At 43.2% G+C, this 13,895-nt stretch overlaps 1 protein-coding gene across 1 annotated transcript in view; it reads right to left on the bottom strand.

Annotated features, from left to right (window-relative positions):
• Nucleotides 1-4,166: 4,166 nt before the first annotated feature.
• Nucleotides 4,167-13,895, bottom strand: part of nom1 (nucleolar protein with MIF4G domain 1) — a 79,361-nt gene continuing 69,632 nt past the window's right edge. The window contains exons 10-11 of the mRNA XM_072508210.1: nucleotides 9,256-9,365; nucleotides 4,167-5,566 (exon numbers count right to left, since the gene is read on the bottom strand). Of these exons, the coding sequence (XP_072364311.1) occupies nucleotides 5,389-5,566; nucleotides 9,256-9,365 (288 nt within the window). The 3' untranslated portion in view covers nucleotides 4,167-5,388. The remainder of the gene's footprint in view (nucleotides 5,567-9,255; nucleotides 9,366-13,895) is intronic.

Raw genomic sequence — 13,895 nt, 5'->3', positions numbered from 1 at the left:
GATTTTTGTTTGTTTTCCAGTGCCTCCCTGTTTTTATACCAAAGGTCTTTTTTAAGCTGGTGAATAAGGTGATATCTGGGTTTGTGTGGGTGGGTAAAACCCCACGAGTAAAGAAAGCGCTGTTGGAGCGGAGCAGAGGGTTGGCTGGCACTGCCGAACATTAGGAACTACTATTGGGCGGCAAATATAGCCATGATTAGGAAGTAGATAGTCAGGGAGGGATCGGTGTGGGAGGGTGTGGAGGCGGCCTCATGTAAGGGCACAAGTTTGGGGGCATTGGTAACGGCTCCTCTGCCATTCCTGCTGGCCCAGTACTCCACAAGCCTGCTGGTAGTGGCGGCCCTGAGTTTGGGGCAGTGGCGGAAGCGTATGGGAGTGGAGGGAGCGTCGGTGTGGGCTCCAATTTGTGGTAATCACCGGTTTGTCCAGGGGAGGATGGATGGGGTGGTTTCGGAGGTGACAGAGAGCAGGTATTGAGAGGCTGGGGGATCTATTTATTGATGGAAGCTTTCCCTGTTTGGAGGGTGTGGAGGAGGAGTTTGAATTGCCGGGAGGGAATGGGTTTCGCTATCTGCAGGCGAGGGATTTTGTGCGAAGGCGGGTTTTGACCTTTCCGCTTCTACCGCCACAGGGGATACAGGACATGGTAGTTTCTAGAACGGGAGTAGGGGAGGGGAAGGTATCAAAAATCTATGAAGAACTTATGGAGTGGGAGGAAACCCAGATAGGTGAGCTAAAGCGTAAATGGGAAGATGAGTTAAGAAAGGAGTTAAGAGACGGTTCTGTGGGAGGATGCCCTGAGCAGAGTCAACACGTCCTCACCATGTGCCAGGCTCAGCCTGATATAATTCAAGGTGGTCCACCGGGCACAGATGACGGTGGCCCAGATGAGCAGGTTTTTTTGGGTAGGTGACAGGTGAGTGAGGTGTGCAGGAGGACCCGCAAACCATGTCCACATGTTTTGGGCATGCCTGAAGCTTAGGGGATTCTGGTAGAGATTTGCGGATGTCATGTAAACGGTACTTAAAACGAGGGTGGTGCTGAGTCCAGAGTTGGCGATCTTTGGAGTGTCAGAAGATTCGAGAGTCCAGGGGGCGAGAGAGGCTGACATTTTGGCCTTTGCCTCCTTGGTAGCCCGGAGACGGATATTACTAGCGTGGAGGGACTCAAAGCTTCCGAAATCAGGGGTATGGGTTAGCGACATAGCTGGGTTTCTCAGACTTGAGAAAATTAAGTTTGCCCTCAGAGGATCAACGTTGGGGTTCGTTCGGAAGTGGCAGCCGTTTATTCACTTCTTTGGAGAAAACTAAACTGTCAGCAGATTCAATAAGGGAGAGGTAGGGGGAGTCAGGCTATTTTTTGTCTAGATTAGGCAGGAACAGTGGGAGATGGAGGGATGTGTTACGCACTGAACTATGTTTACATTTGTATTTGTATCTTTTGTTGTTATAAAACAATAAATGCCTTAATAAAATGTTTGTAAAAAAAACTTATACAGAATTGTGGTCACGACTCCCAAAATGTTCCCCTACTGAAACCTCAACCACCTGTCCAGGCTCATTCCCCAATACCAGATTGAGTACTGCCTCATCCCTAGATGAACTATCTACACATTGCATCAAGGCGGCTTCCTGGATACACCTTACAAACTCTGCCCCATCCAAACCCATAGCACAAAGTGAGTCCCAGTTAATATAGGGGAAATTAATGGTCTTACTGTGCACGGTTTCAAATTAAAAATTATTGACCGAGCGTAATTATTTTTATGAGCGACCGTGTTATAAATACATTGAAGCAAAATGCTTCCTATTAGATGAAAAATAGTTGATTTGCCGATTTGGTGTATTCTCACTTTTCTGGGCTGCATTTAAATATATTCAGCTTAATTTTGATTGCAAATTACATTTAATATCTATATATGGGCCGTAGAATTAATTATGGAGCTTGCAAATGCAATGTGTTTTGCAGCAATTATTGGAAATTATGCATCTTCAGTATATGCATTGTGCGACTGCCTTTGGATGGATTATAACCTATTATGCTGATTGCTGAAAGCACTTTATTATAGAAAATGCTTTCAGATTTGCAGTCTTGCCTTGCTTTACCTGACTTGAAGATCAAGGCAAGATGGCTTTTAGTCAATATTTTGTTATATTATTGACTTTATGATGTAGTCAACACCCGGTAAGAATTATGTTGGGGCAAGAACTCAGCCTTAGCATATTTCAGTATTACACAAACATCGTTTTCTGACAATACACATTGGCTACATTGCTGCAGCTGTCGACTTGGTATATAGAAAATAGGAGTAAGGAGGCCATTTGGCGCTGAGTCTGCTCCGCCATTCATTATGATCATTCAACTCAATAGCTTAATTCCCCCCCCCCCCCATATCCTTTGATCCCCTTTGCCCCAAATTCTATATCTAACTGCTTCTTGATTGATACAATGTTTTTGCCTCAACTACTTCCTGTGGTAATGAATTCCACAGGCCGACCATTCTCTGGGTGAAGAAATTTCTCATCCGTCTTAAATGGTCTACCCCGTATCCTCAGACTGTGTCCACTGGTTCTGGACACACCCACCATCGGGAACACCCTTCTTGCATCTAGTATGTCTCGTCCGGTTAGAAATTTATAGTTTTCAATGAGATCCCTCCTCATTCTTCTGAACTCCAGCAAATATAATCCTAACCCAATTCAATCTCTCAAATGTCAGTCCCGCCATCCCAGGAATCAGTCTGGTAAACCTTCACTGCACTCCCTTGAGAGCAAGAACATCCTTCCTCAGACAAGAGACCAAAACTGCACACAATACTCCAGGTGTGTCCTCACCAAGGCCCTGTATAATTGCAGCAAGACAGGGCAGCACGATGATGCAGTGGTTAGCACTGCTGCATCTTTGTTATCATTGTCAGAAGTAGGCTTACATTAAAACTGCAATGAAGTTACTCTGCATGCTTACCTGCAGTGACTGGTGTACAAGGACACCTAGGTCTCGTTGCACATTCCCCTCTCCTAATTAATGGCCGATGAGATAATAGCCTGCCTTCTCGTTTTTGCTACCAAAGTGGAAATAACCTGGCTTTTCTCCTAATTTTACTGCATCTGCCATTCAACTTGTCCAAATCACACTGAAGTATCTCTGCATCCTCCTCACAGCTCACTCTCCCACCCAACTTGGTGTCATCTGCAAATTTGGAGAGATAATATTATTTGGGAGAGGGATGGGTGAGGAAGGAATTTTAACCTCTCGAATTCCAATGTCTACATTGGATACTTAACATGTTTAAGATTGCCATCTCTTGCATTACTTTTTTGATAGTGTGCTTTCATTGTAGATAAATATCGCAAGACATTTCAAAGATGCAACTAGATACAAAGGGCATTGAGCCAAGGAGGAGATTTGGTCACAGTGGTAATCTTAAGGATTGTCTCAAAGAAGAAGAATGGCCGAAGGGAGAGAATTTAGAGCATAGATGGCAGAAAGACCTTTGGCTATTGGTGGCATTAAGTAGAGTATGTACAAGGTGCCAGAGTCAGGAATGGCCAATTCTCGGGTTCTAGTGTAGAGGCCTAAGACTAGGGAGTGAATAGAGGCCAGCAAGAACAGTACAGTAGCATAAATTGACTGGTTCCAGGTTACAAACAGGGATTGGATGAATGGACATATGGAGAGGAGGCTGTCAGGGGTGCATGAGAATAGTCAAGATTAGGGGTGACAATTAGGAGGGCAGCACGGCTGCACAGTGGTTAGCACAGTTGCTTCACAGCTCCAGGGTCCCAGGTTCAATTCCCGGTTTGGGTCACTGTCTGCACGTCCTCTCCATGTCTGCGTGGGTTTCCTCCGGGTGCTCTGGTTTCCTCCCACAATCCAAAGATGTGCAGGTTAGGTGGATTGGCTATGCTAAATTGCCCTTAGCTTCCAAAAAGGTTAGGTGTGGTTACTGGGTAAGGGTGGAGGCATGGGCTTGAGTGGGGTGCTCTTTCCAAGGGTCGGTGAAGGCTCGATGGGCCGAATGGCCTCCTTCTGCACACTAAATTCTATGATTCTATGACATGGATGTGATTCAGCAACAGATGGCCAAACGCAAAGTTTGAAGTGCACATTATTACAGATCTTGAACTGCAGTCTTTGTGATGGAGGGATTGTGGTTGGAAGCTCAGTTTGGAAATGAATAGCAACAACAACAATCTTTATTAGTGTCACAAGTAGGCTTACATTAACACGGCAATTAAGTTACTGTGAAAATCCCTGAGTCGCCACACTTCGGTGCCTATTCGGGTACACCAAGAAAGAAGTCAGAATGTCCAATTCACCTAACAGCACGTCTTTCGGGACTTGCCAAGCAGACACGGGGAGAATGTGCAGACTCCGCAAAGACAGTGACCCAAGCCGGGAGTCGAACCCGGAATAGGACACAGAGGTTGAAAACCTTTCTAGTTCAATCTGAGTTAGTGACTGGGAAAAGTGAGAGTTTGTACTTTAATTTTTTACTATTCGTTTGTGGAATCTGACAACACAAAGACAGTAAAAAGTTCAAGAGAAGAGCAAAGAGGTATAGCTCAATGTCTTTAAAAAATTTTTTTTTAAAGAGTACCCAATTCTTTTTTTCCCAATTAACAGGCAATTTAGCATAGCCAATTCACCTTCCTGCACATTGTTGGATTGTGGGGGTGAGACCCACACAGATACAGGGAGAATGTGCAAATTCCACACGGACAGTGACCGAGCCGGGATTGAACCCGGGTCCTCAATGCCGTGAGGCAACAGTGCTAACCACTGCGCCACCATGCCACCCAGTGTAGCTCAGTATCATCAGCACATGGATTATGCGGGTAATATTTCTAGGCACTGACTATCTAGAATATACTGTTCAGAAACACATCAAATTTTCTCCACCTTAGTCTAGGGAAATTCAACAACAACAAACACATTTTAAGACCCTAATCTATCTTCCATGAATATCTTCCTTGATATTCTCATGTGGGTTACAATAGAATCATAAGCTTGTGATTAATTTTCACACATAAAATGGCTGCATTTTTTGTTTATAAGTACTCCCTTGAACAGAACATTTATTACTGGCATTTTCTATATAGATTGAAATATAACCTGCTATAAACTATAATTTGAACCATATCAGTATTGAAAAGCCAGGAAAATGTACTAGTATAGGATAGTGACGTGGTAGAAATACACCACCCAGTGGCCATTTCTAGAAGTGTAGAAGCTTGATCATTTTCTTTTGATTGCAGCAACACAAACTGTCTCCTGTTTTACAATGCATATCTTACTGGTTAAAATACTGAGACAGGTGCTTGTTGGACATGAAGTTGTGAACAGATTCTCCAATTCATATGAAATCTTCTATGTTGTGTTTGATGGTTAAAACTTCAGTACGGTATCTTTAGTTTGTAAAGCCTTTTCAGCTATTTCCACACGTTCTTTAAGCAAATTAGTTTGTTCTGAAGTGCCCAGGCTGGAGGCATTCTTCAATAAGAAGTGGGTAATAAAAAGTTTCAGGCCTTCCCGCAACATTGCCAACTTTGGAATTCCAGAGATCCTGCAATGATAGAATAGAAAGACTGTGAAAAAATGTCTCGTTTCATTTCACATCAACAGTTAAAGATTTTAAAAATTGTGTAATATCCGAATAATTATCAACTCGATACTTCAGATTGTAATTTCTGTTCTTGGACAGAAGACTGAATTTTTGAACTTCCTAATTGTTGAAGACTAGTGCAAGAGCAATTATTTGGAATACAGTGCAAGTTTTCTCCAAGTCACAAAACAGTTAATTGTCATCAAATCTGAAATTTGTAATTCATATTTTAAAATAAATTTAGAGTACCCAATTAATTTTTTCCAATTAAGGGGCAATTTTGCTTAGCTAATCCACCTAGCCTGCACATCTTTGTGTTGTGGGGGCTAAACCCACGTAAACACGGGGAGAATGTGCAAACTCCACACAGACAGTGACCCAGAGCCAAGATCGAACCTGGGACTGTGGCGCCGTGAGGTAGCAGGGCTAACCCACTGCACCACCATGCTGCCTGTAAATTTGTAATTCTAAGTTGAAGTCTTGAAAGTCATTGTAACATTGAATAAATAATCCGGTTTGATTAGACTAACGCCTGGAAAGAATCTCTTACAAAATGGTTTTGATGCTGGAAATGACTTTTTCTGTTTGATTCTGAAGGTGTCGAATTGTTTCAGCAAATTTCTATCTAAACGTAAAAGCATTTTGATAACAAATCTTTGCCACAATTTTCATAAATGAGCTAGATTACATACACTGCTGTTAGAAACCATAGCAGAGTATGGGATTAGCTAATATTTTAAGGGGAGGTGGTAGCCTAGTGGTAATGTCACTGTAATTCCGAGGCCCAAAACTCTGGTAATGTCACTGTAATTCCGAGGCCCAATGCTCTGGTAATGTCACTGTAATTCCGAGGCCCAATGCTCTGGTAATGTCACTGTAATTCCGAGTCCCAATGCTCTGGTAATGTCACTGTAATTCCGAGGCCCAATGCTCTGGTAATGTCACTGTAATTCCGAGGCCCAATGCTCTGGTAATGTCCCTGTAATTCCGTGGCCCAATGCTCTGGTAATGTCCCTGTAATTCCGAGGCCCAATGCTCTGGTAATGTCCCTGTAATTCTGAGGCCCAATGCTCTGGTAATGTCCCTGTAATTCCGAGGCCCAATGCTCTGGTAATGTCACTGTAATTCCGAGGCCCAATGCTCTGGTAATGTCCCTGTAATTCCGAGGCCCAATGCTCTGGTAATGTCACTGTAATTCCGAGGCCCAATGCTCTGGTAATGTCACTGTAATTCCGAGGCCCAATGCTCTGGTAATGTCCCTGTAATTCCGAGGCCCAATGCTCTGGTAATGTCACTGTAATTCCGAGGCCCAATGCTCTGGTAATGTCACTGTAATTCCGAGGCCCAATGCTCTGGTAATGTCACTGTAATTCCGAGGCCCAATGCTCTGGTAATGTCACTGTAATTCCGAGGCCCGATGCTCTGGTAATGTCACTGTAATTCCGAGGCCCAATGCTCTCGTAATGTCCCTGTAATTCAGAGACTCATAGCTCTGGGGGACTTGGGTTCAAATCCCAAATTAAATTAATATGTCTGGAACTAAAAGCTAGTCTAATAAAGATTATTATTATAATGGTGGCCTTGAAACCATTGTTGATTGTCGTAAAAACATATCTGGCTCTCTAATGCCCCATTTAGGATAGTGAATCTGACTTCATAGCGACGTGGTTAACTATTAACTGCCTTATGAAATGGCCTAGCAAATCACACAGTTGTGTCAAACCCTACAGAGTCTAAATGGAATGGAATTGGGCAGACCACCCAGCTCTGTCGACCCCACAAAGTCCTCCTGGGGCTAGTGCCAAAATTGGAAGTTAGAATTAGCTGGGAAAGGTTGGAGGATATCGGGAGGGGTGTAGGGAGGATAGATAAGAAAATGAAATGAAAATCGCTTATTGTCCCAAGTAGGCTTCAATGAAGTTACTGTGAAAAGCCCCTAGTCGTCACATTCCGGCACCTGTTCGGGGAGGCTGTTACGGGAATTGAACCGTGCTGCTGGCCTGCCTTGGTCTGCTTTAAAAACCAGCGATTTAGCCCTGTGCTAAACAGCCCCTGAGGGTTTGGAGGTTTTTTTTGGGGGGGGGGGGGGGGGGGAGATATTACCAGGAGTGTGGGGAGGTTAGATAAGGGTGGGGGAGAAACACCATGGCACACGAGTTCGCTCCCTGGCCCTGCCATCAAGACATCACTCTCGCCATCCCTCGATACGCCTTGCCCCACTGACAGTGGTATACAATCAGGAGGGACACCATGAAGTCTCATTAATCAGGTCAAACGTGGGTAAGGAAACCTCCTGTTTGCCAACTGTCATTCCCCCATAGTTGATGAACAAGTACTCTTGGATATTGAACACTAGTAGGATGAAGCACTGAGGGTGGCAAGGTCACAAAATGCACTCAGATTGGGAGACTTCAATGTCCATCACTAAGAGTGACTCGGTAAAACTACAACTGAAGGAGCTGGCTGAATCCTAAAGGACATAGCTGCTAGATTGGGTCTTTGGCGGGTGTGGGAGCCAACAAAAGACAAAGGCCAACATGACCTCACCAATTTACTTGTTGCAGATGCACCTGTCCATGACAGCATCGGTGGGAGTGACCACCACATAGTTCTTCTGGAGCTGACAGCCTGTCTTCACATTGAGGATACCCTCTGATGTGTTGTGTGACACTACCATCGGGTTAAATGGGATAGATTTCAAACAGTTTTCGCAACTCAAAACTGGGCATCCATGAGGTGTTGTGGGCCATTGACAGCATACGAATTGCACACAACTTCAATATATAATCTCATACAACACTCAAAAAACTCGAAACCATCTAGGACAAAGCTGCTCCCTTGATTGGCACCCGCCCATCACCTTAAACATTCACTCCCTCCACCATCAGTGCACAGTGCAGTGCAGCACAGTGGCAGCGCTGTGCCACCTACACAATGCACCGTAGTAACTCACTAAGGCTTCGACAGCACCTTCCAAACCCACAACCTCTACCACCTAGAAGTACAAGAGCAGCAGATGTATAGGAACAACACCCTTTGCAAGATACCCTGGTATGGAACTATATCACCTTTCCTTCATTGTTACAGTGTCAACATTCTGGAATTTCCTCCGAACAACACTGTGGGTGTTCCTACAACACATGGACAGCAGTGCACCACCATGAAAGCTGCACACCACCTTCTCAAGGGCAATAAGGGGTGGACAATAAATGCTGGCCCAGCCAGTGATACTCACATCGCATGAAAAAAAGTCATCTAAGCAAACGCAGTTAGGATCAATCCTGGGGCTTCCAGACATGTAAAATGTCGAGCGTTAGCAGGCAGAACCCTTTCTCACCAGATCACTCAAGACGACAATTCAAACTCTTATACCATATTAATTTACTGATTTAATGATTAACTTCACTAATCACCATTTTATCTAAAATTAAAGAACTTAAGACAGCCATAGTGTTGAAGTAAACATGTGGGGCACAAAGTTATTTCTACTTAACTCAATATCTAAAGCAAGGCACAGAAAGTTATATTTTAGACATGTTGATTGGAGTCTCCATTTTAGAATCAATTGACATGGCTGAACACTTTTATGACATTGTTACATTTATTATCTAAAACAAAATAATAGAAATAGTAAAATTACAAAATATTACCGTTGAAATATTGCCACCAATTCTTCTGGCTCTGTCTCCATAAGTAGCTTCTGGAGAATTTGGCGCAGGAACCTAACTTTAGGTTTATCCAGTTCACTGAACTCAATCACCTGCAATATTGAAGCAGTAAATATGGTAAACAGATTTCAAGAGCCCCATGAGTTTGTTCTGTCATTCATTGGGATCATGGCTTGTCTGTATTGCACCTTTGTATCCTATGAAACCCTGACCCAACAGAATTCTCCCATGAAAACCTTACCCAACAAAAATCTATCAATCTGGAGCTTAAAAAATTCCATTAATCCAGCACCCATAGCTTTTTGGTGCGTGAGTGTTCTGTATTTCCACAACCGTGCGTGTGAAGAAGTGCTTCCTGAAATGGCCACTGAACAGACTAGCTCTAACTTTAAGTTTGTGGCCACCCCAACCAAACGAAAGTGATGGACTAAGATCTCACACCATACATTTTAATAAAAAATATGCACTTTTACAAACTTTTAAAACATTTTTAAAATTTATAATTAAGGAGCAAAATGTTAGCATGGCCAATCCACCTACCCTGCGCATCTTTTGCACTGTGGGGAGTGAGGCCCATACAGACAGGGGCAGAATGTCCTGACCCATAGACCACAATCAGTAAGGATATACAACCACACCTCCTCCACGATAGTCCTCAATACTAGGGCCCTGCAAGGCTGCGTATTTAGCCCCCTATTATACACCCTAATCACACACAACTATGGGGCAAAACTTGGCTCAAACTCCATCTACAAGTTTGTTGATGACATGACCGTGGTGGTTCAGATCTTAACAATGATGAGTCAGAGTACAGAAGAAAGATAAAGAACCAGGTGGCGTGGTTTAACGACAACAATCTCTTCCTAAACATCAGCAAAACTAAAGAGCTGGTCATCGACATCAAGAAGCAAAGTATGATACACACCCCTGTCTGCATCAATGGTGCCAAGGAGGAGATGATTGACAGCTTCAAATTCATAGGTGTGTACATCACCAACAATCTGTCCTGGTCCACCCATGTTATTGCTACGGCCAAGAAAGCACAACAGTGCCTATACTTCCTCAGGAAACTAAGGAAATTCAGCATATCCACATTGACCAGCTGCACTATAGAAAGCATCCTATCTGGTTGCATCACAGCCTGGCATGGCAACTGCTTGGCCCAAGACCGTAAGAAACTACAGAGAGTCCTGAACCCGCCTCCCATCCATTGATTCTGTCTACACCTTCTGCTGGCTTGGGAAAGCGGGCAGCATAATCAAAGACCCCTCCCACCCAGGTTATTCTCTCTTCCAACTTCTTCCATTTGGCAGGAGATACAAAAGTCTGAGAACACACACTAACAGGTTCAAAAACAACTTCTTCCCCACTGTTACGAGACTCCTGAAGACTTATGGACTGTAGTGATCTCTTCACACATCTTCTCTACTGAGTAGTACTATACTCCGTGTGCTCAACCGATGCCTATGCATTTATGCATATCCCATATTTTTTCACGTATGGAACGATTTGTCTGGATTGTACGCAGAACAATACTTTTCACTATACCTCAGTACAAGTGACAAAAAAATCAAATTCAAATCAATCAATAAATCAAATTCAAATAAATTATAGATTTCATGAAGTTAACACTACCGGAAAAGTCAATTATACAGCACTGGTTTTCAACCTGCTAACCTCCATGAAGGAATATATCATTTGATTCTGGACTCTGGAACCCATGTGAACCAATACTTATTTTCTATGTGGTCTCTGTACTCCAAATCCTCCTTTTCTCTGCCCCTTCCTTCACTGTCTGAGTGTGAAAGAGACATTGCGATCCTCCTTTTGCATTTTGAATGTGTGCAACAGTTGATCCTATCCTGAGCTTGTTGCTGGTTTATTGTAGAAAAAACTGAGGGGTTGGGAAATACGCCACCGCTTATAAAGAGGGAAACAAATCAAAACACCTTTCGGTTTATGGATTGGTGATGGGAGAATTTAATGCTGTTTACATTAATCTCTGTTCTGTCCATAAGCACCTCAAATAAATCAGCACCTACTCATCTTTGCTCAAGGGGATATAAGCCCAGTCTATGCAACTTCTCACAATTAACGATTTTCAGACTGTTTTAATTCTGATAAATGTATCATCCATGGCAAATATATCCTCCAAAATATGCTGTGCCCAGAATAAAATTCCAAATGGGATCCAACAAGAGAGTTAACATTTTATCTTTTCTCTTCTTTAAATTTAAAATGCCCAACTCTTTTTTTTTTTCAGTTAAAGGGCAATTTAGCGTGGCCAATCCACCTACTTGCACATTTTTGGGTTGTGGGGGTGAGGCCCACGCAGACACAGGGAGAATGTGAAAACTCCAGACAGTGACCCGGGGCTTTGATCGAACCCGGGACCTCGGCGCCGTGTGGCAGCAGTGCTAAACACTGCACCACCATGCCGCACAGTTTAACATTTTGAAAGAACTTTTATTGAATGAGTTCTTCCACATTGCTTATTTTTAGGTTCCTTTGGACTCGTCTGCTGTGAAAAAACTTAGAATTTCTCATTTAACTAATCTTCCAATTCATATTATAATCTCATCTGTACCCGTGTTCATAGGAGCACATTTTATGACAGGAATTGCCAGACAAAAAATTTGCACGGTCCATCCAGTTCAGCTTCTGCTATTTGGTAGAGTATGACTAAAACTTATGTTTTTAATTTAATATCCCTTCCAAGTTTGATTTTTAGCATTCTACATTTCATCTCTTATGAATTGTTGCGTGTTCTTTTGTTGCTTTCTCTGCTAGATTTCCATTTTCGACACAATTGTGTAAGCCTTTTCGATTAGCTTGAAAATGTCCTATGTTACTTGCTGACCATGGTTGGTTATCACATAAGTGGAGCCTTTGCTTTCATCTACTGGCTTTGAATCACATTTCACACATTTCTGAATACTTCCCAATGATTGGCTTTAGGTTTATATTTTCAGAGTTCTGCGCAGTTTGAAATCAATTCATTTCTCAGGCCTCCAAAGTTTGCCTTACTTGGAAATTGTTTTGGACTCCCATCTGCCACTCAATCCCATTTGAAAATTAATTCAGATTATCACTGTTTGCAAGATTCTCCCTTACCACCAGGTTAACTAGTTCTGGTTCATTAACCTTCAATCAAAGATGACCTTAACCGTATTATTCTAGTTAATAGTCCTAAAACATTTTACAAATTAATTACATTGACTACATGTTTTCCTATGCCCTGTCTACTAGATAAAAAACAAAAACTAATAACATGTAGGGCATTTAATGTAGCAAAGTGTCACAAGGTGCATCATAGAAGTGTTATCAAATATAATTTAACAGTGAGCCATGGGAGGCGGCAGTATGACATGATTTCTTGGTCAAAGAGGCAGGCTTTAAGGAGTATCGAGAGGTTGAGAGGTTTCAGAAGGGAATTCCAAAGCTTAGGACGTAGTTGAAAGCACTGCCCATTGTAATTAATACTGGGATACGCATGAGACCAGAGTTGGAGGAGTGCAAAGATCTTGTAGAATTCTAGAGCTGGAGGATGTTACAAAGATTGGACAGGGCAAGGTCATGGTGGGCTTTGAAAATAAAGGTAAGAATTGTCAGCAGGAATGCGATTTGATACAGCATTCAATGAATTGTGTAAGCTCTCTTCACTTGCCCGTTCAAGAATGCAAATTTGCTATCAAATCTGGGTTGTACAAGACACTGAATATTGGGGACTCATGCCAAAAAGCTAAATATGTAATTATTTATCTACCTGGGTCCACAATCTGATCAATTGTACTTCTTCATAAATCAATTTCAAACACATGGTGCATTTATGTAGAAAAATGTCCCATAAAACTCATCATAAATTGAGTGTTTTTGGTAAAGCATTTTGGATCTTGAGCTTCATAAGTAGAGACACTGAATACAAAAGCAGGCAAGTTGCATCTGTACACTAGAATTCCATTCCCAAAATCCCCCCCCCCCCCCACTGCTTTAAGGTCCTCAAAAGTAACCCTTTTGGCCACATTTCACTTCCTAATATTGCCTTAAGTGCCAATTTTTGATTGTTTCCAAAATGTTCTTTTCAAACATGTTAAAGGCATTATGTAAATGATAAAAAAAGTGTTGAAAAAGATTATCGACCTGAAACATTTACTCTGGGCGCGTTTCTCTGGCCGCGTGCGCTCAAACAAGAGCACATGAAGGCAGGAGAATCCTGAGAGAGGCTGGCAGCAGGCCTCCCGACAGGCTCCGCGAAACTTCGGAGACGGAACACTGCCCCAAATGGGCGGGACCGAATGACGCTCGCAGACGCAGGTCGTAAACCTACTTAAGACCTACCTGGGCGGCGTCTAACATCCTGTCTCAATTCTCCAGCCTCCCCAGAGAGGCTGCAGCCGAGCGCCGATCAGTGCGGGTCCACACAAATGTGAACCAGGTGGAATGGCACCCGGGGTTCTCCCAGGTCATCGGAGACCCTTGGGTGGTCAGGTTAAGTGCAGGGTGTCCCCCTGGCCCTTGCCCTGGAACATGGGCAGCTTGGTACTGCCCAACTGGCACCTAGGCATTGCCATCCAGAGCAAGGGTGCCAGAGTGGTGTTGCCAAGGGTTGGGGGGAGGGGGCA

Source organism: Scyliorhinus torazame, chromosome 6 (genome assembly GCF_047496885.1).
Source record: "Scyliorhinus torazame isolate Kashiwa2021f chromosome 6, sScyTor2.1, whole genome shotgun sequence".
Classification (NCBI taxonomy): Eukaryota; Metazoa; Chordata; class Chondrichthyes; order Carcharhiniformes; family Scyliorhinidae; genus Scyliorhinus; species Scyliorhinus torazame.
The sequence above is the reverse complement of the archived record's forward strand: the minus strand, read 5'-3'. Positions and strand labels throughout refer to the sequence as shown.